General features: G+C 35.9%; 2 protein-coding genes across 3 annotated transcripts; both read right to left on the bottom strand.

The window, feature by feature from the left end:
• Positions 1 to 557: 557 nt before the first annotated feature.
• LOC122976357 (OX-2 membrane glycoprotein-like) lies at positions 558 to 3,755 on the bottom strand. Of its 2 annotated transcripts, none has more exons than XM_044344801.1 (7): positions 3,428 to 3,755; positions 2,461 to 2,802; positions 1,689 to 1,979; positions 1,580 to 1,609; positions 1,381 to 1,474; positions 1,155 to 1,205; positions 558 to 875 (listed from the first exon to the last, which is right to left on the bottom strand). In XM_044344801.1, the coding sequence occupies exons 1-7, from the start codon at positions 3,483 to 3,485 to the stop codon at positions 770 to 772; spliced, it is 972 nt and encodes a 323-aa protein (XP_044200736.1). In that variant the 5' UTR covers positions 3,486 to 3,755; the 3' UTR covers positions 558 to 769. The 2 variants fall into 2 exon arrangements, with proteins under 2 accessions (XP_044200736.1, XP_044200735.1); XM_044344800.1 differs by having other exon boundaries at positions 1,155 to 1,217.
• A 2,777-nt stretch (positions 3,756 to 6,532) lies between these two features.
• LOC122976622 (OX-2 membrane glycoprotein-like) lies at positions 6,533 to 21,073 on the bottom strand. The gene is made up of 7 exons (XM_044345203.1): positions 21,037 to 21,073; positions 20,085 to 20,426; positions 9,066 to 9,356; positions 8,957 to 8,986; positions 8,757 to 8,850; positions 8,531 to 8,593; positions 6,533 to 8,218 (listed from the first exon to the last, which is right to left on the bottom strand). The coding sequence occupies exons 1-7, from the start codon at positions 21,071 to 21,073 to the stop codon at positions 8,173 to 8,175; spliced, it is 903 nt and encodes a 300-aa protein (XP_044201138.1). The 3' UTR covers positions 6,533 to 8,172.
• Positions 21,074 to 22,542: the final 1,469 nt, after the last annotated feature.

Consider the following 22,542-nt stretch of genomic DNA (forward strand, 5'->3'; position numbering starts at 1 on the left):
CACATAGCTAACAAGGGATTTTGTGATATAGTTTGGTCCTTGTCTGTTTAGGGCTTTGTATATAAGGAGGTGGACCTTAAAGTCAGTTCTAAATGTTACAGGAAGCCAGTGCAGAGCAGCTAAAACTGGACTAATGTGTTCTCTTCTCTTGGTTCTGGTTAATAGTTTTGGATGAGCTGAAGTCTCTCAGTGGCTTTTTTCGGGAGACCAGTAAAAAGTGCGTTACAGTAGTTTAGCGAGAAGGGATGAGATGAAGGCATTAGTGAGTTTCTCAGCATCTTGTTGATTTATAAATGGTCGCGCTTTTGCTATGTTTCTGAGGAAAAAATTATGTTTTCATCACCTTATTGATGATATCTGAATTATATTGTAAATGTAACAAAATACTTGGTAAAGTTTAAAGTCCCAACAAACAGCAAGAAAGAAGAGAAACTGGTTGTATTCAACATGTCAGAGACATTAAAGTAGTTCCTCTCTGAGTCAAAGGTAACATTCATTGATTTGTTTCATCTTAAAAAGTTTAAAATGTTGTAAAAAAAAATGGTAAAAAAAAAAAAAAATAGTATAAAAACATCAAAATCTCTGTGTACATTAATCTTTTCAATCTGGAGATATAAGATGAGAGATTCATCTTGTTCAGGACACATTTTGATTCTTTTTCAATGTCTGAACATTTTACCAACACATGATTTGATGCAGCTTTGTTCAAATCTGACTGACTTTGTATTGAAACTACAGTCTTGTAGGTTATTTGTCATTTAATAGACTTTTAACTGGAAGATGATGGTTCTGGTTTCTCCTCTTTTGGATTTTCCTCCTGAGATGTCTGTTGTCTGATCTGCTCGTTCTCCTGCTTCATTAAAGGTGTTTTGTCCCTTCAGATAAAAACAAGACATCATACATATTTCTATCACTGAATGACTCTGACAGTTAACAGTTATGTGGATAAACAGGCTGACTATGAGTACACAATGGACCATGAAGGGTAAAGTGCATCAGAATCAGCTTCATGTGTAAATAACACATTAGTTAGAGAGATATAGAGACCAAAAGGAACTTAAATACCAAAATAGAGAGAAGACAGATTAAATAATTTACTGAAGAAGAAATTAATAATAAATATGAACAAGTGAATAATTATGAAATTGTCTTACACATAAGTGTCTTTCATTGGTTCTTGTGTCATCTCCATCTCCTCAGCGTCCCTGTGTGACAGACTGAAGGATTTAAGAACATTTATATATTATTTATTTATAGGTGTTGTCTGTATAGATTCTTTAAGCTCTGTGTTTCCTCTTAATGTCAATAAATTATTACCATATTAACTGTGAGACACTGGTATCACAACAAGACAGATATTGAGTTGAAAGTTGAAATTACCTGTTCTTATGTTTATGTCTGAGCAGGACAGTGACGACTACAGCAACACAAACAACGACCACTGCTGTGATCAATACAAGGATCAAAGTAAAATCTACAAGAAAAAGAGGAAAAAATGTGATATAAACACTAAACATTCATAAAGCAACTACAGTTTAAATGTGAATTTTGACTTGAGACAACTTTAAGGTTAACTTACTCTGATTGGATCCAGATTCATCATTAAAACCTGAAGAAAGAAAAACAAATATCAGAATCATAAAGTGATAATAAGTCTATAAATCTGTGGATTTCAAAGTGTTTCTCACCATCAGCAGGAATCGTCTTAAACACCTGAATTTCAGGGACTGAGAGCAGTCGTGCTGCACATCCAACTTGTGTGTCGTTTCCATGGAAACCAGACAGCACAGCTGTAGTGGTGACAGTGACTGTACCGTTGGTGTTGGTGACACTGACTGTGCTGTTGTGAGAGAAGTAGAGGTCTTGTTGTGGGACATTCAGAGTTACTGTGGGAGCAGGACGACCTGTGGCCGAGCAGGACACAACTGTCTCTTCAGTAGAGTTTGATTCTCTGATTTGTAGAATGGGTTCATGCAGCTCTGCAAAGACAAAATATTAAAAAAATATCACATGGAGCAAATTATTAAAAAAATCAACTAGTTTTCTGATTTCCTCTGTTTTATAACATTATAAATCAAATATATTTGAGCTTTAGACTGAATAAAACAAGTATTTTAAGAAATCTTTGGGTTCTTGGACATTTTGATGAGCAGTTGTTTCTGTTTCCTACATTTCATTTCACAAACAGAGGAATTTGATATAATTATAATATAATTTAAATATCATGACCATCATGTCTTCATACATTTGGGAATAAAATTAACTTTTATGACAGTTGGAGGCAAAGTGTGTGAAATGTGGAGTATGTACAACATGCTTTTATTGGTGTGAAATATTTGTATTTCATGGCAAAATGACAGCAAGCAGACAATTTAACAGCCATCATTTCTAACTGCCATCAATGTGTTAAAACTGTAATTCACCACAAATATGTCTTCAAAAGTGAAGAAAGGAGCTCACCATAGAGTTGGAGGCAGGTTGTGCCTGTCAGAGAACCATCAGGAAGCGTGGTAAACAAACAGAGATAGCAGCCTTCATCCTGCTCCATCACCTTCCTGATAACTATGGAGCAGTTCTGCAGTCCAGCATCTTTAAACTCCACTTTCCCCTTAAAATCAGTGCTCACTCCTTGCCTTGAGTATTTGTTGTAGGCAGCAAGATTCTTCTCCTTCCCCTCAGGTGAAAGTTTCTGCCATGTGACCTGAAGAACCTCTCTAGACTGCATGAGCTGACAGCTGAGATGGACATCTTCTCCTACTGCTGCCATCACAGTCTGCTGTGTTTGTATCACAGCTGTTAGACCTGCATGGAGGAAAAGAAATATGGGGTTTAAACTGTGTGTGAACTTTAGGTTGATGTGAACATTTCAACACAATTTCTGTTATAAATTGATACTTAACTGCTCAAAATAATTTATAATGGTGAAACTGCAACTCAGTGATACAATATGATTTATTTCAGCAAATATAGTTTCGCTCTTCAAAGTAGGACAGGCTGCAGGTAAAGTACTAAACTTTATTATAGAGACTGAACAGTGACGTTAAAAGTGAAAAAGAGTTTGAGTCACTTTAAGCTTCATGTTAACTCATAAATGTGTTGCTGGTTGGTTGTGATGAACACGGATGTTGAAAAGAGGAAGAACAAGTAGCTGTTTTCGAGACAGACTAATATATCGTAATTAAATTTCTAATAAATTACACATGTTGCTTTTTTGTCTTAGTTTGCTGTAAATAAAAATTATCACCAGCAAGAAACATTCACCTGTCACACTTAAATTGTGGAAAACAAGAATAAATCAGCAGGATTCAATATTTCTTCTTAAAACATTCACTTTGGGTTAGAGTTAAAAATACACAGGAATCCTCCTTCAATGTCAGCAGAAAAATGACTTCTGTACAAGTACAGACTACTGTAACATCTCTCTTACCTTTTGGAAAGACTCCCAAAACAAAAAAGATCGTCATGACTGCAGCTTGTGTCACCATTGCTGTAAGTTTCAACTCAACTATACTGATCTCTGATGGTATCAATGTTATAATATAAAGTTCTCACTAGAATAAATATGTCTACATATTAAACAGTAACATACACTGATTCGTTTCTAAAATGTAATATAAAACAGCGTATTACGTCTCTGAGTCCCACGATGTAAAGAAACGATCCAGTCAGGCGGAAGAGGGGTCACATCCGTCTTCTTTCATCTTTGTGAAATGGCAGTATGCTCGCACCACCCCATTTCCCCATAGACTACCATTGTAAAAGAGACGTCTATAAAACTGTAGACAGGACACCTTGAACTGCAAAGTCAATTATGACTCTTTCTATTATGAACTTGTAAAGTGAGCTGACCACTGAGCAACTTTCATAGGAATGAATGTGCCATTTGTTAGTTCGGTATCCAGCTCTTATGATACGTCCATGTTCAGCACACTCGGAGTCACTGATGTGTTTAAGAGGCAGAGAAAGTGGAGCAGCTGTCAGTTCAGTTTAAGTTACCAGGTGGTGAACCTTGTAAAGCTCACAGGAGTTCTATGTTTTAACCACTTTTTGGTTGATTCGTTGAGCTATAAGTGAAATATATTGTTCAACATAAATAATCAGCTTAGAAATGTTTAGCTTCATGTTTGTAAATTTTGATTTATAACTATAACATTTGGTCAAAATAACAAAATAATCAATCTGGTCGCCTGGAGAGTGAGAATTCTTGTCAGGGTTCATATGTTTAGCAATGAATCGTGACGGTTTACTTCACACTTTCTGGGTGGAAACACACTACATGTGTAAAAAGTCTCTGTGTCCTTCGTAGACTGTATCATTCCACTCACATGAGAGAAGACGGATTTTCTGCTTATTGCATTTACAGTTTCCTGCCTCTCACACCTGCTGAGTTTGGTGGAGTTGGTTTGTGAGCTGCTGAGGGTAGAGCTGTGGTTTATGCAGCAGGGTGGTGCAAATGAACTTTTTTTTGGGGGGGGGGGGGGGGGGGGGGAATACTCCCACGCTGGTCTCTCAGGAACTGAAAGGAAACAACAGAAAAATATGCTTTTGTTTTGTTTTAAATGTATGAGAATGAAAGAATAAAGCAAAGAAACTACATTCACGTGACTTTGTTCTTTTATTTATTTAATATAACAGTGCAACATCTTCAGGTGCTGTGTGGTTTAGGCACAAAGTCCAGGTAATTGCACCAAAAGAAAAAACACAGACAAAAAGAGGCAAAATGAAAACTTTAACACTCACTGAAGACATTTACAGACACAAAACAGACTTAGTTTGTCTACAGAGACTCATTTATTGTTCTCAAACATATAGTCCTCAATGATAAGACCTTAAAGATCCTGGATCTTTATGCATGTTCATTGTTAAAACAAGTGTGACTAAATACAACAAAACAAGAGTGTGAGCAAAAGTCATCCTGACATATTTAATGCAATGTTTTTTCATCTGCTCATTAAGTTTCATAAAACAATGAATCATTAAACACAAACTCAGGATCTGTTGTCAGCTTGCAGCCAAGAAGGCAGACATGACAAGAGCTGCTAACTTCTAACAGCAAAGTCTGAATCATATCATGGAAGATTTAAAATACATAGATGAAAACAAAAAGGAATAAAGTGAAGTACAATACACACTGGTATGTATATTTTCTTTTCATGTTTGCATTTATTGTGTTATAATTAAATGAAAACATCAGTACCTGCTGTTTTGGACAGAGAGGATTGGTTTGAAGTTTGAAGTCCTTAAGTTTTATTTGAACTACAGTTTTTCATGGGACTGTGTGAACTGTATTCAGTGAGTCAGTATCCAACACAGCTGATAGCAGCCATGACAGTATTGGCAGCTCTATGCTACCCTCTGCTGGACAACATCTGATTAAACTAGTGTAGTAAAACTATTAGAAAAAGACAGGACACAAATATTTATTTCCAGTTTCATCTGTTTATTTAATGACAGACTAACAGCAGTGTTAATGTTGAATTAGGGGGCATTCTCTACAAGTGTACAGAAGGAAAACATGACTAAACTGAAAACATGATCAATCTTTAATTAGTGCAAATGTGTTCATAAACACTCAGCAGCATCCTCTGCAGTTTCTCTGCAGCACCTGGTATTCCCAGGCGGTCTTCCATCCAAGTACTAACCAGGCCCGACCCTGCTTAGCTTCCAAAATCAGTGATCAAATTCATACTGCTGACATGTTTCCCAATAACAGTTAAGTCTTGTGATTTTCAGACTGATATCCCTTAATTTGTCAATCATAGCAGGGGGAAAGCATCCTGACTGAGAATGTTACTGTCAGATACTGTTCCCCCTGCTGTTTAGTAGCAAAAGGAGCTCACACACCTGTCAAATTCATGCTCTTGACTTGTTCCCTCATAACAGCTAAGTCCTAATACTAATAGTAATAAATACAGCCGCTAAATAAAAAAAAAAAAAACGCTTGATCAAGTCAGGTTTTAACCCACAACTTTTAAAATTCAGTGCTGCTGTCAAACACAGTGAGCTAAAGATTCACACAGCTGATTGGCTCAGGGTTGATCCACAACTTCAGACTTTGGTTATAATTAAAAATACACATGAATCATCTACGGTGCTTTCAATATCAGCAGAAAAAAGGTCTTTTGTTTAAGTACAGACTACTATAACATCTCTCTCTTACCCATGATGCAAAGAAACAATCTGCTTAACAGAAGCCAGTCAGGAGGAACAACAACATCACATCAGGTAAAGGCACTTTAACAGTTCAAAGTTCAAGTCCTGTGATTTTCAGACAGATATCACTAAATTTGTTCAGTTCAGTGCTGCTGTCAAAAACAGTGAGCTAAAAGATTTACACAGCTGATTGATGGTTGAACCCACAACTTCAATTTTGGGTTAGAGTTAAAAGTACATAGGAATTCTCCACACTGCTTTCAATATCAGCAGAAAAAATGACTAAAAGTACAGACTACTGTAACATCTCTCTCTTACCCATGATGCAAAGAAACAATCTGCTTAACAGAAGCCAGTCAGGAGAAACAACAACATCACATCAGGTAAAGGCACTTTAACAGTTCAAAGTTCAAGTTATCAGGCAAACAGGTGAGAACAGGTGAGCAGACCAGTGGAGAAGTCTGAGGCCACCTGGTGGTCAGGTGATGAACGGCAGAGAATGGAAAGTTCAATGTCGATGCAAGAGGTCTGGAGAAGTAAGAAGGAGGCTGGAGGCTGAGACAGAGACAGAAAGGACTAAATGAGCAGGACTGAGACAGTAGTTGTGACACAAAAACACATCTAACGACAAGTTAAGAGGAAGAGACAAAGACACTGCTTGATGAAAAATGTAGCTGTAATTAGACACTTGACATTATGAGAAAGTATTCATGTTCAGAAATATTTACAACAAAAGACAAATACAAAGTACATACAAGAAATGCAGTTCAAAGTGCTTTACTACAAAAACTACATGACAAGGGCATAAAAGAACATAAAAGCATGAAAAAACATTGATGTAACATAAGATGGAAAATAAAATTAAAAGTAAAAACAACTTGATAAAGTGAAACTAACATACATAGAATGTATAATAATGAAGGAATAAAATATGATAAGAACAAGTTAAGAATGCATAAAATAAATTAAAATATAACATTTTAAAAGTGCAGCAGAGAGCAAGTACAAAGCTATTTAAATGCTCGGATAAAGAGAGAGAGAGGTAAAGCTTTATTTTGAAAGTATCTAGCTTCCCTGATGTCTAGGGGCAGTGTATTCCATAGTTTGGGGGCATAATTGACAAAGGCTGCGTCACTGATCTTCTTTTGGCTGTTGCTGGGAACCTCCAATAAACCAGCAGCAGATGATTATAGTGTTCTTGAGGGCACATAGCTAACAAGGGATTTTGTGATATAGTTTGGTCCTTGTCTGTTTAGGGCTTTGTATATAAGGAGGAGGACCTTAAAGTCAGTTCTAAATGTTACAGGAAACCAGTGCAGAGCAGCTAAAACTGGACTAATGTGTTCTCTTCTCTTGGTTCTGGTTAATAGTTTTGGATGAGCTGAAGTCTCTCAGTGGCTTTTTTTCGGGAGGCCAGTAAAAAGTGCGTTACAGTGGTCTAGTCAGCTTGAGATGAAGGCATTAGTGAGTTTCTTAGCATCTTTTTGATACATATATGGTCATGCTTTTGCTATATGTCTGAGGTGAAAAAATTATGTTTTTGTCACCTTGTTGATGATATCTGATTTATATTACAGATGTAACAAAATATTTGGTAGAGTTTAAAGTCCCAACAAACAGCAAGAAAGAAGAGAAACTGGTTGTATTCAACATGTCAGAGACATTAAAGTAGTTCCTCTCTGAGTCAAATGTAACATACAGTGATTTGTTTCATCTTAAAAAGTTTAAAATGCTGTAAAAAAAATAAAAAATGGTATAAAAACATCGAAATCTCTGTGTACATTAATCTTTTCAATCTGAGATATAAGATGAGAGATTCATCTTGTTCAGGACACATTTTGATTCTTTTACAATATCTGAACATTTTACCAACACATGCTTTGATGCAGCTTTGTTCAAGTCTTACTGACTTAGTATTGAAACTACAGTCTTGTTGGTTGTTTGTCACTAAATAGACTTTTAACTGGAAGATGATGGTTCTGGTTTCTCTCCTTGTGGATTTTCCTCCTGAGATGTCAGTTATCTGATCTGCTCGTTCTCCTGCTTCATTAAAGGTGTTTTGTCCCTTCAGATAAAAACAAGACATGAGTAATTTTCCACTCACATTATTGCAATATGTCATATATATTTCTATCACTGAATGACTCTGACAGTTAACAGTTATGTGGATAAACAGGCTGACTATGAGTACACAATGGACCATGAAGAGTAAAGTGCATCAGAATCAGCTTCATGTATAAATAACACATTAGTTAGAGAGATATAGAGACAGAAAGGAACTTAAATACTAAAATAGAGAGAAGACAGATTAAATCATTTTCTGAAGAAGCAATTAATAATAAATATGAACAAGTGAATAATTATGAAATTGTCTTACTTATAGGTGTCTTTCATTGTTTTTTGTAGCATCTTGATCTCCTCATCGTCCCTGTGTGACAGACTGAAGGATTTAAGAACATTTATATATTATTTATTTATAGGTGTTGTCTGTATAGATTCGTTAAGCTCTGTGTTTCCTCTTAATGTCAATAAATTATTACCATATTAACTGTGAGACACTGGTATCACAACAAGACAGATATTGAGTTGAAAGTTGAAATGACCTGTTCTTATGTTTATGTCTGAGCAGGACAGTGACGACTACAGCGACACAAACAACGACCACTGCTGTGATCAATGTAAGGATCAAAGTGAAATCTATGAGAAAAAGAGGAAAACATGTGATATGAAACACTAAACATTCATAAAGCAACTACAGTTTAAATATTAATTTTGACTTGAGACAACTTTAAGGTTAACTTACTCTTATCAGATCCAGATTCATCATCAAAATCTGAAGAAAGAAAAACAAATATCAGAATCATAAAGTGATAATCAGTTTATAAATCTGTGGTTTTTGAAGTGTTTCTCACCATCAGCAGGAATCGTCTTAAACACCTGAATTTCAGGGACTGAGAGCAGTCGTGCTGCACATCCAACTTGTGCACCGTTTCCATGGAGACCAGACAGCAAAACTGTAGTGGTGACAGTGACTGTACTGTTGGTGTTGGTGACACTGACTGTGCTGTTGTGAGAGAAGTAGAGGTCTTGTTGTGTGACATTCAGAGTTACTGTGGGAGCAGGACGACCTGTGGCCGAGCAGGACACAACTGTCTCTTCAGTAGAGTTTGATTCTCTGATTTGTAGAATGGGTTCATGCAGCTCTGCAAAGTCAAAACATTAAAAAATATCACATGGAGCAAGTTCCTACAAAAAAAATCAACTAGTTTTCTGATTTCCTCTGTTTTATAACATTATAAATCAAATATATTTGATCTTTAGACTGAATAAAACAAGTATTTTAAGAAATCTTTGGGTTCTTGGACATTTTGATGAGCAGTTGTCTCTGTTTCCTAGATTTCATCACACAAACTGAGGAATTTGATATAATTATATTATAATTTAAATATCATGACCATCATGTCCTCTTACATTTGGGAATAAAATTAACTTTTATGACAGTTGGAGGCAAAGTGTGTGAAATGCAGAGTATGTACAACATGCTTTTAGTGGTTTGAAGCATTTGCATTTCATGGCACAATGACGGCAAGCAGACAATTTAACAGCCATAATTTCTAACTGCCATCAATGTGAAACAAGTTAAAACTGTAATTCACCATGAATATGTCTTCAAAAGTGAAGAAAGGAGCTCACCATAGAGTTGGAGGCAGGTTCTGCCTGTCAGAGAACCATCAGGAAACGTGTTAAACAAACAGAGATAGCAGCCTTCATCCTGCTCCATCACCTTCCTGATAACTATGGAGCAGTTCTGCAGTCCAGCATCTTTAAACTCCACTTTCCCCTTAAAATCAGCGCTCACTCCTTGCCCAGAGTATTTGTTGTAGGCAGCAAAATTCTTCTCCTTCCCATCAGGTGAAAGTTTCTGCCATGTGACCTGAAGAACATCTCTAGACTGCATGAGCTGACAGCTGAGATGGACATCTTCTCCTACTGCTGCCATCACAGTCTGCTGTGTTTGTATCACAGCTGTTAGACCTGCATGGAGGAAAAGAAATATGAGGTTTAAACTGTGTGTGAACTTTAGGTTGATGTGAACATTTCAACTCAATTTCTGTTATAAATTGATACTTAACTGCTGAAAATGATTTATAATGTAATGGTGAAACTGCAACTCAGTGATAAAATATGATTTATTTCAGCAAATATAGTTTTGCTTTTCAAAGTAGGACAGGCTGCAGGTAAAGTACTAAACTTTATTATAGAGACTGAACAGTGATGTTAAAAATGAAAAGGAGTGTGAGTCACTTTAAGTGCTCATGATATTTTGATTATTTGCTTATGATGTGTGATTAAGGGTTATTTTTTGATTTTAGGAAGGTTTGAGACACCATTGTTTTTGGCCTAGATGAACTTGTTAAAAAACTAGGTGGAGCCCCAAATAGGCTCCACAACAGGAGGAGTTATGAATAGTTTTTAAAATGATATTTTGTGGTTTTGCATTAGGTTTTAATCCTGGGATTGAAGCCTCGGTTTGCTCTGTATTACACTTGATGCACAGTAAACTTATTCACATTGAACTCTGCCAGTTTGAAGTGTGTTCCTTGAGTCTGAATAATTCTGAGTTTTTTGAATGTTAAAAATGTTGTGGGAGACCTGAAGATTTATTGTTCTGTCTGAAAATCTTCCACCACACTTCATGTTAACTCATAAATGTGGTGCTGGTTGGTTTTGGTGACTGCAGATGTTGAAAAATTGTTTTTCAGAGGGCCTCAGGCTGTTTATCTTAGTTACATTTCTAATAAATTACACATGTTGCTTTTTTGTCTTAGTTTACTGTAAATAAAAATTGTCACCAGCAAGAAACATTCACCTGTCACACTTTGAATGTGGAAAACAAGAATAAATCAGCAGGATTCAATATTTCTTCTGATAATATTCACTTTGGGTTAGAGTTGAAAATACACAGGAATCTTCCACGGTGTTTTCAACAGAAAAAATGACTTCTGTAAAAGTACAGACTACTGTAACATCTCTCTCTTACCTTTTGGAAAGACTCCCAAAACTAAAAAGATTGTCATGACTGCAGCTTGTGTCATCATTGCTGCAAGTTTCAACTCAACTATACTGATCTCTGATGGTATCAATGTTATAATATAAAGTTCTCACTAGAATAAATATGTCTACATATTAAACAGTAACATACACTGATTTGTTTATAAAATGTAATATAACAGTGTATATTACGTCTCTGAGTCCCACGATGTAAAGAAACAATCCAGTCAGGCGGAAAAAACGGAAACCTTCAATTTCTTTCCTTTTTTGTATTTGCAGAAGATCCTTTAACACCACAATAAACTGCTTTGTGTACGAGGCAAAGAGGATGGAGTCAGACGCCGAGGCAGCTGTCAGTTCAGTTTAAGTTAATAGGTGGTGACTGAATGCCACCTAATGTATAATAAATATGTAACGTATGTAAGATTTTTTCCTTTGATTACCAGTGAATACCTGTAGTCGGGGGCTGTGCGCATTTTACGCATGCCTGGTGCAGCAGCAGTAACTTCATTGTTCTTTTATTAAACCATGAAAAACACTGAACCAGAGAGGTGTCCAATCAACTCAACGGTAAATTTGATACTGGTGTTAGTGAAGCTTCTTCACATAATGTGCTGAGAAACTGAGAAAGAAATTAGTTTGTATTTTTCACATAACCCAGCAGACTGTGGTTGATGCCTTTAAGGTCTGAAAAAATGAGATAAACTGTCTGTTTTGCAATAATCTTTGCAAATATTTATTCAGATCTTCTTGTCCCAGCAGAGAAAAGATCATTGTTGCTGTCTTAAACATTAGAATGTTTAAGACATTTTACATCAACATGAAAATTGTAGTGGACATGAAAAATATTAAATAAAGACTTGAGTTGACATAAAAGTGTTGACTTAGCAAATGTGTTTATCAGTATGAATCTTACCATTAGCAGAACATAAGCAGATGAGTAGAGCGCAGGTAATCAGAAAATGTGAAGAAAACGCCATGACCAGATTACATCCCAGGCAGCGGTGGATGTCAGTGATAAATAACACAAAATACTCAAATCCAAATGTTGAAAATGTAAAATGGTGTGTCTGTCAAAGCGCACCACGTACACTCTGTAAATCCATTGTCTGACTTCAGTGAATCAGCTCTTTCCAAACATATCCAGCCAGTGCTGAGTTGTGGAGAAACATCATATATGGCGGAACTGTCTGAGAAAAGGAACAAATATATAAAACCTATTGAACACGTTTATTGCACATACACACCTGTCCTCATGTGTCTCTTTACAATGTTTACAATCCATTTGCATTGTCATAAATGGAGCCACTGAGTGAAAAGTATCCAAGTCTCCACTCAATGATACATAAAGCAAGGGCAACCACTTTGTGTCAGTTCTTTATCACAACTTCTTCCTTGAGAATCTTAATTAATATGTTATAAGCATTGAAGCAATGATCAATCAGCTAAATGCTGTAACAAGTGTGAATTTTAGTTCATTTGTACAATCCTGCAGTCTTCTGCTAACAGAAGAAAGTCACAATATTTTTAACAACAGTCCTGAGAAAAACAGTCACATGATTTGGTCGGTTTTACTAATCATCACTTTTATGCTCAAATTAGTAATTGAAACAATACACAGCATTAACATTCTCACTATCAAAGTAATGTGTGGTTTGGATGTACCAGCAGAGATGTTGTTTGTGGTGACTCCTTGTGACTTGATGACTCTGACACTCCAGAAACTTCAACCCTGTTTCCTAGAAATGACGTTCACACAGAGACAGTGTTGGACACGTAGCTCAGCCATCTCCATGACAACTGACTTTTTAATCATGCCTACCATAAAGCATGATGGCAACAGACTTTACTTACTGACTCCACTCTGCAGTCATAAACGGCTCAAATAATCAGTAGGACAGTTGCTTATTTCCATTGACGTGCACAGTAATATAGCTATAAAAATGAAATATAAATGGACGACCTTGACAAAAACACTATTAGAAGGTTAACGAAATGCGTAGATGATGTTCATACACACAATAATTAACAAGTCACAAACATTAAAGTTTGTTCAGAGAATCTTACAATATCAATAAAAGATATAATATATACAAACAGTAATTTACAGTTTATCAATAATTAAAACTGTCATTTATAATTATTTATTGTTATGAAATTCTCAGAGTTTCAGTTTTCACATCCAGATGAAAAAGTGAAATCTGATTATAATCTGTGTTGTAGTTACTGGTTACTTTCAGGGCCACCAGGATTTTACAATGATTGAGGTAATACAACAGAGGTAATGTTCAAATTCCCCCAACATAACCTAACCCACCTACACATTTATTGATTAGCCATGAAAATATTGTATTATTATTATATCTTAAGTAATTATGACCTTAATGTTTTTTCTCTATGCTGCAAGTCATTCAGTGAAAAATACTAAATTCCTTCAACTATAATTTATTTAGCTTAATTGCAATCAAATATTCAGGTTGACAAAACAATTTTGTCACAAGGTCCATTTAGTAGATGTTCTGGAGCTTTCAGTCATATCACATGGTCTTCATTACCAGATAGAATTTGCACAGTCAACAGGGAAGTGAATATATTTAAATGTCCATTGTTTTCTGAACACCTTAAGGACTTCTCATCCATATTGGCTTAAAATTTCAGATTGTAAACTCATTCTTGACCTTTGAAATATCACTTGACAAAACAACTGCTGTTAAATCCAGCATGTGTAATGTGTGTATAATCGTACAATATTAAATCCTTTTTATGTAATAAAATGATAACAAAGTGGTGTCTCAGTTATAGAAAATGTCCTGGTGACAGTTCACCAAACCAAGAACACGTCTGCATGACTCTTGTGACTCCATATTCTCCTTTTACCTTTTTCTTTCAGTTTGGAAGCTGCATAACAGGTTGTTGTACAATATGATCATGAGACTAAGAGACAGGAAAGAGTGTAAATTACAGACTAATAACAGCACATAAAAGATTACATGACCAAGGAAAATAGTTTAAGTTTGGGTCTTACTCCAACTAACTAAGACTTATATATCATTATAGTTATACTCACAAATATTTACATCTTCAGTACTCAGGATTATTTTGTTATAAAATAGTGTTATTACTTTATTATCTTGATGGAACAGATGACACAACTATAGAAGATTAACCATGTAAGGTGCTCAGCAGTGAAAGAGCTTTACAGTTTATTGAGAAAGAGTTTGATGCCTGGAGGATGAAACACTACACTGATTTGAATAAAGAGTACTCACAGGAATCATATCTGAACCAATATGGCTCACAGCCAGCTCTGTATTCAAGATATGTAAGTTCACCAAGAACACGTCTGCATAACTCTGTGACTTCAGACTGTCCCTATATTCAAATCAACATTTCTCCCACAATTCCTCTTTCTTCTTTAGCAACCAGATGATAACTCATTCAGAAGAACTATATCCAAAAGCAATATAAGACACACACAGCAAGTCATGATCAACAAGAATGAAACAGAACAACTCTGACAATCAGCCATTTTTAATTATTTTAGAATAATCTCTGTTCTACAAAGACACAATAGTGTTTCTGGCCTTCTATTGAGTGCAATGTTTACAGTGTTTAATGTACCAATCCAACTGACCAAGGCTTATAGTGTTATGATTTTGCTCAAATATCACTCCCCAGAAAACTGTATAAGTAAGAAGAAATAGACTTTAGAACCACTCTGTGTACCCAAACGTTGCATCTATAAAAGGAAATGTTTTGTAATTGACTCAAAGCTCCACAGTTTTCATTGGCCAGTTCAAATTTTGATCTCTAACACACACACACACTTAAACATGTCTTGCATCAAATGTGCACTATTCTGTTAATTAACTTGAGTTTGAGATCATGAGTTTAGAGACTTAGCAAATAAATAAAAATGATACAGCTTGTATGTTGTGCCCACCTTATTAAATAATAAACTGTGTAGTAATTCCACAGTTAAATGGTATAAGATGCTGTATGTTAAATGACAGGTTCACAATCTTTCAACTCTGTCTTAAAACAACAGTCAGAAGCCCAAATGAACATTGAAACAGGTTTTGCTCGCTGTGATCATTCTTCCTGTTCTGTTTTGTGGACCAGAGCAGGTGAAACCAAATACAACAGACCGCAGGCAGAACAAAACTGAACAAATGATCCAAACACACTACACTGAAAACCAGGACTTAAAATACTAACAGAACTAACGAGGAGATGAGGTGCAGGTGGGGCAGAGAAACTCAAGTGAGGGAAGTGAGGAGATGAACAGAAGAACAGGAAAGAAGCTGATTGGCTGGAGAAAATACAGGGAGCAGGGCAGAGCCAACGAGACTGATGCAGGGCAGGTGTGGAGGGAAAAGCAGGCTGGGAGCACAGAAGGAAAAAAACAACTGAAAACCCAACATACACATGAATATAACTTAAATACACAAGTCACACTTAGAAAACACAGCAAATCAACTTCAGCATCACATTGCCAACCTAGAAACCTTTACCTTAAAGACTACAAACATACATCACTGTTGACAGAAACATGAACCAATAAATCTGTCAAGCAGAGTGGTCTGCATATTAAGGCTGCATGTAACAACAAAAACAGGACTGAAAGACAACTGTTGCTCTGAGATTCAGCTCACTTTTGCACTTAGTTTCTAGGAGGGTCAGTGTGTAGCAAGCAACAGTCTTCAGTCACATTTCCTTAAGAAAAATACTAGTGTGAAAACAACAAGGGCCTTCTCCCACTAAATCCAGTTAATAAACAGGGAAAAAGTCAGAGGTCATCTGGTGGACTAATCCGGCTCTCTCTGAAATGTCAGTCCACAAATTATGATATGTAAGATTTTTTCCTTTAAGTACCTGTGAATACTTGTAGCCAAATGTCACCCCAAAATTTCTGCCACATCGTTGGTTTCCACCTCATTGTGGTGCACATTTGTTCCTACCGAGACACAGAGGGGTCCCTATTGTTTCCACTGACTAACGTTTATGCCAAACAGAGATAAGTTATCTGTCCAGGACTGAAAGAAAGAGAGAGAAAAGCTGATAATCACAAATGATGATAAATGATGATTGATGATAGTAAATGGTAAACCAGAAACTATTTAGCAAGCTAACAGCATTTAGTTTTCTAGCTATTTACTTTGAGATTATACGAGACTCATTAAAATCTAATGTAAACTAAAGAGTTTTAGCTTTGTTAAGATTTGTGAAACTGATTAAAGTTAAGTAAATCATATGAAATAAATTAAAAAAGATGATAGAATAATATAAATTAATAAGGCCATAAGGAATATTTAAAGATAGATTTCAGGAATTCATATGAACTCATTTATTACTGATTAGTACCTTAAAGAAACTATTTCCTATCTCTTCACAGGAACATTGGTGAAATTGCTAACAACAAAAAAGGGAACCAGTCCCCCTCCAGGTCTTGATCCTGATGAATGTGAGTTCATTACATCTTAATGGTATTGATGACATGCCATGACTTCTAAAAATCATCATGACAAAATGTTCCCCGTTATTTTTTCTGATCAGGTCCATCAACTTCCACCATCTCCAGCACATTAGCAACAGCAACATCACCATCCATAACTAAGTAGTTTATTTATTACTGTTGGTTTGGGAGAATGCTGAACTTAACCTGAAGGAGTTGTGACTTTCCAGATAGAGACACACATCACTGAACAGACAACACTGCAATACACATGAATGGAATGAGTAAAAACAATTAATAGTCATACTGTAGCCAACATAAACCCTGCATGTCTATCAGACCATTTATCTGCCTGGACTGAATTGTAAACCTAAAGTCTCTCCTCTCTCAGAGAAGCTGCATCTGAAAACTTGTGATGTGGTGTTTTTAGGACAGCCAGTTTTGACAGGAAGGATCATTCTTTTCATAATATCTGCAACAACAGCACTGTACACAAGTGAAGTAACCTAAAACATTTTAATTAGCTTAAAAACAATAAATACATATATGGGAAACATGAAAGAATAACTTATTAAAAACATATCACATCACAAAATAAATACCACAAATTATATAATCAAGTGATTGACAGGGATTTGTTTTCAGAAACAGTACATGTAAAACAATAACCAACATACATGACACAATACAACAGTGTAACAGAAAATAAAATGTATATTTTAGTGGCAAAGTAAACACAAACATTGAAGTGCAAAATTGGAAAAAAAAAATACCAACACACTTACAAATAAATATGTCTATTATGTAACATATTATCTCTAATTCAAACTTTGTATATACATATTGATAGATAAATTTCTTGTACCAATTTAACAGAAATTTGAATTATATTCCTTAGTGATGCTAAATTTGGGTTACTTCAATCCTCTTTAGTGCCATTATATTTTAATTTCTGTCTCTTAAAAAAGCCTGTTTTTTCCTTCCTCAAAAGCACACTAGATGGCACTACAGCACCCTGAGATCAGTCTGTGACACAGTATCATTGTGATACATCCACGGTGTCACCAAAACACAACCTCAAGGCTTCAGCCTGCTTTGCCTCAACTTCCCCTGAATTCTTTTTCCTTGCTTCATGTTTCCTGTGCTGACATCCAACCATCCAACCTCAGGATGGGCAGTCAGTCATTTTTCAATCCAAATGTTTATCACTCCCTAAATATAAATATCTGTCCCATCTCCCCTCTGAATAACATCCCCCTCTCCAGTTTACTCCTCCTCTGGCTGAGTAAAAATCACCTATTTTTCTGTCTCCTCACATGATTGCAAGCACAAAAAGGAATATTGATTACATCTATATCAGCTGGTTATACTCATAATCTACCTGCTAGACTTACTTAAAGCAAACTTTAACTATTGTACTATTGTAAAGTTGAGGTCACAGTCTTGTTAACAGCTTAAAATATAATAACATGAATATAATACTCCAATGGAACACTGGACATGTTCCCTGGCTTTTTACATTCTACTTTTAGCTGCTTGAAGCTCAATAAAGACATATAAAGTGATGAATATTGCAATCTAAAAGAAATGCAAACTGGACGGGTAGCATATACATGAGTAAATGCATCTTGGATCACAGTTTTAAGCTTAATTCACTGTTAAGTCTGTTAAGTTTAGAAGCAAAACAATGCAAATTTTATAACGATTGCACAGAGATAGTCAGAGACGGTTGCGTGAGAGGTCAAACATTACTCAAGTTTTCAACATGTTCAAATCTTCTGTCACCCTTTAACCTGCCAGAAAGAAAGAAAAGCAGAGTTTATTTTACTGTGGGAAACACACTAAACATAAAGATAAGATATTGTACAACTTGGTTGATATTTATTGTGCAAAATCTCACCTTTTTCGCTGGATCACAGCAGCAACAACAATGCAGGAAAGAAACATTACAGCAGCAATCAGAAGTGCAATCCCTGATGACGACATTCCTCCACCTGGAGATAAACAGCATGTTGTTAGTGTGTTTCAGTACAGTTATTAATCAAATGACATACCCCTGAAAAGAGGAAGGTGGGAAATGTTCATGGTCACATTCTTAATTTTAAATGCTGACATAACTTCCCCCACTTTATCCAAGCATCGATCTGTTGTATGACCTCCCTGAAATCTGTGTCACAACAACTTACTTTGCTGTGATCTTTGACTGTATATAAATACAGTCGATGACTGTGACAAGTTTCTCTTGAACATATAACTTAGTCACAGCAAGTGAAACTGAAACTGAGTCACTGCACAGCTGACTCACTTTGAAGAACATTAATATTGGTTGTGGTGAATATGTCTGAGCAGGACAGTGACGACTACAGCAACACAAACAAACACTGCAGTGAACAATGTAACGATCAAAATGAAATTTATGAGAAAAAGAGGAAAAAATGTGATATGAATCATTAAACACTCATAAAGCAACTACAGTTTAAATGTGAAGTTTGACTTAAGACAACTTTAAAGTTAACATACTCTTGTCAGATCCAGATTCATCATTAAAACCTGAAGAAAGAAAATAAAATAGAATCGTAAAATAATAATCAGTTAATAAATCTGTGGTTTTGGAAGTGTTTCTCACCAACAGCAGATGATCCTTTGACCACAGGAATCGTCTTAAACACCTGAATTTCAGGGACTGAGAGCAGTTGTGCTGCACATCCAACCTGTGCACCGTTTCCATGGAAACCAGACAGCACAGCTGTAGTGGTGACGGTGACTGTACCGTTGGTGTTGGTGACACTGACTGTGCTGTTGTGAGAGAAGTAGAGGTCTTGTGGGACATTCAGAGTTACTGTGGGAGCAGGACGACCTGTGGCCGAGCAGGACACAACTGTCTCTTCAGTAGAGTTTGATTCTCTGATTTGTAGAATGGGTTCATGCAGCACTGCAAAGACAAAACATTAAAGAAATATCACATGGAGCAAGTTGTTACAATAAAAATCAACTAGTTTGCTGATTTCCTCTGTTTTATAACATTATAAATCAAATATATTTGGGCTTTAGACTGAATAAAATAAACATTTTAAGAAATCTTTGGTTTCTTGGACATTATGATGAGCAGTTGTCTCTATTTCCTACATTTCATTTCACAAATTGAAGAATTTGATATAATTATGATATAATTTAAATATCATGACCATCATGTCTTCTTATGTTTGGGAAGAAAAATTAACTTTTATGACAGTTGGAGGCAAAATGTGTGAAATGCAGAGTATGTACAACATGCTTTTAGTGGTTTGAAGTATTTGTATTTCATGGCATAATGACAGCAAGCAGACAATTTAACAGCCATCATTTCTAACTGCCATCAATGTGAAACAAGTTAAAACTGTAATTCACCATGAATATGTCTTCAAAAGTGAAGAAAGGAGCTCACCATAGAGTTGGAGGCAGGTTCTGCCTGTCAGAGAACCTTCAGGATACGTGTTAAACAAACAGAGATAGCAGCCTTCATCCTGCTCCATCACCTTCCTGATAACTATGGAGCAGTTCTGCAGTCCAGCATCTTTAAACTCCACTTTCCCCTTAAAATCAGTGCTCACTCCTTGCCCAGAGTATTTGTTGTAGGCAGCAAGATTCTTCTCCTTCCCCTCAGGTGAAAGTTTCTGCCATGTGACCTGAACAACATCTCTAGACTGCATGAGCTGACAGCTGAGATGGACATCTTCTCCTACTGCTGCCATCACAGTCTGCTGTGTTTGTGTCACAGCTGTTAGACCTGCATGGAGGAAAAGAAATATGGTGTTTAAACTGTGTGTGAACTTTAGGTTGATGTGAACATTTCAACACAATTTCTGTTATAAATTGATACTTAACTGCTCAAAATGATTTATAATGTAATGGTGAAACTGCAACTCAGTGATAAAATATGATTTATTTCAGCAAATATAGTTTTGCTTTTAGGCTGCAGGTAAAGTACTAAACTTTATTATAGAGACTGAACAGTGATGTTAAAAGTGAAAAAGTGTGTGTCACTTTAAGCTTATGTTGACTCATAAATATGGTTGGCTGTTATGAACACGGATGTTGAAAAGAGGAAGAACAAGTAGCTGTTTTCAAGACAGACTAATATATCGTAATTAAATTTCTAATAAATTACACATGTTGCTTTTTTGTCTTAGTTTGCTATAAATAAAAATTGTCACCAGCAAGAAACATTCACCTGTCGCACTTTGACTGTGGAAAACAAGAATAAATCAGCAGGATTCAATATTTCTTCTCAAAACATTCACTTTGGGTTAGAGTTAAAAATACACAGGAATCCTCCTTCAATGTCAGCAGAAAAATGACTTCTGTACAAGTACAGACTACTGTAACATCTCTCTTACCTTTTGCAAAGACTCCCAAAACAAAAAAGATCGTCATGACCGCAGCTTGTCTCATCATCGCTGCAAGTTTCAACTCAACTATACTGATCTTTGATGGTATCAATGTTATAATATAAAGTTCTCACTAGAATAAATATGTCTACATATTAAACTGTAACGTACACTGAGATCCGTTTCTAAAATGTAATATAAAACAGCGTATTACGTCTCTGAGTCCCACGATGTAAAGAAACGATCCAGTCAGGCGGAAGAGGGGTCACATCCGTTTTCTTTCGCCTTTGTGAAATGGCAGTATGCTCGCACCACCCCATTTTCCCCATAGACTACCATTATAAAAGAGACATCTGTAAAACTGTTGACAGGACACCTTGAACTGCAAAGTCAATTATGACTCTTTCTTTTATGAACTTGTAAAGTGAGCTGACCACTGAGCAACTTTCATAGGAATGAATGTGCCATTTGTTAGTCTGGTATCCAGATCTTATGATACGTCCATGTTCAGCACACTCGGAAGTCACTGATGTGTTTAAGAGGCAGAGAAAGTGGAGCAGCTGTCAGTTTAGTTTAAGTTACCAGGCGGTGAACCTTGAAAAGCTCACAGGAGTTTTATGTTTTAACCACTTTTTTTTGTTGATACGTTGAGCTATAAGTGAAATATATTGTTCGACATAAATAATCAGCTTAGAAATGTTTAGCTTCATGTTTGTAAATTTTGATTTCTAACTATAAAATTTGGTCAAAATAACAAAATAATCAATCTGGTCGCCTGGAGAGTGAGAATTCTTGTCAGGGTTCATATGTTTAGCAATAAGTCGTGACAGTTTACTTCACACTTTCTGGGTGGAAACACACAACATGTGTAAAAAGTCTCTGTGTCCTTCGTAACTGTATCATTCCACTCACATGAGAGAAGACGGATTTTTCTGATTTTCTTTTTTTGGGGGAGGGGGGGGGGGGGGGGGGGTACTCCCACGCTGGTCTCTCAGGAACTGAAAGGAAACAACAGAACAATATGCTTTTGTTTTGTTTTAAATGTATGAGAATGAAAGAATAAAGCAAAGAAACTACATTCACATGACTTTATTATTTTATTTACTTAATATAACAGTGCAACATCATTAGGTGCTGTGTGGTTTAGGCACAAAGTCCAGGTAATTGCACCAAAAGAATTACAAACCAGACAAAACGAGGCAAAATGAAAACTCAAACACTCACTGAAGATATTTACAGACAAACAACAGACTTAATTTGTCTACAGAGACTCATTTATTGTTCTCAAACATATAGTCCTCCATGATAAGACCTTAAAGATCCTGGATCTTTATGCATGTGCATTGTTACTGACATTATGAGAAAATATTCATGTTAAGAAATATTTACACCAAAAGACAAATACAAAGTACATACAAGAAATGCAGTTCAAAGTGCTTTACTACAAAAATTACATGACAAGGGTATACAAGAACATAAAAACATGAAAAAACATTGATGTAACATAAGATGGAA

The sequence above is a fragment of the Thunnus albacares genome, chromosome 24 (genome assembly GCF_914725855.1).
Source record: "Thunnus albacares chromosome 24, fThuAlb1.1, whole genome shotgun sequence".
NCBI classification, from domain to species: Eukaryota; Metazoa; Chordata; class Actinopteri; order Scombriformes; family Scombridae; genus Thunnus; species Thunnus albacares.

Coding starts and splice junctions, on each gene's coding strand:
- LOC122976357 (XM_044344800.1), bottom strand. CDS start 3,485: ATGGTGACACAAGCTGCAGTCATGACGATCTTTTTTGTTTTGGGAGTC. Junction 1,475..1,579: donor TGAATCTGGATCCAATCAGA/GTAAGTTAACCT, acceptor TTTTTCTTGTAG/ATTTTACTTTGATCCTTGTA. Junction 1,218..1,380: donor AGACATAAACATAAGAACAG/GTAATTTCAACT, acceptor TAAATCCTTCAG/TCTGTCACACAGGGACGCTG.
- LOC122976622 (XM_044345203.1), bottom strand. CDS start 21,073: ATGACGATCTTTTTTGTTTTGGGAGTCTTTGCAAAAG. Junction 8,987..9,065: donor TAAGACGATTCCTGCTGATG/GTGAGAAACACT, acceptor TTCTTTCTTCAG/ATTTTGATGATGAATCTGGA. Junction 8,219..8,530: donor ACAATGAAAGACACCTATAA/GTAAGACAATTT, acceptor TTTTATCTGAAG/GGACAAAACACCTTTAATGA.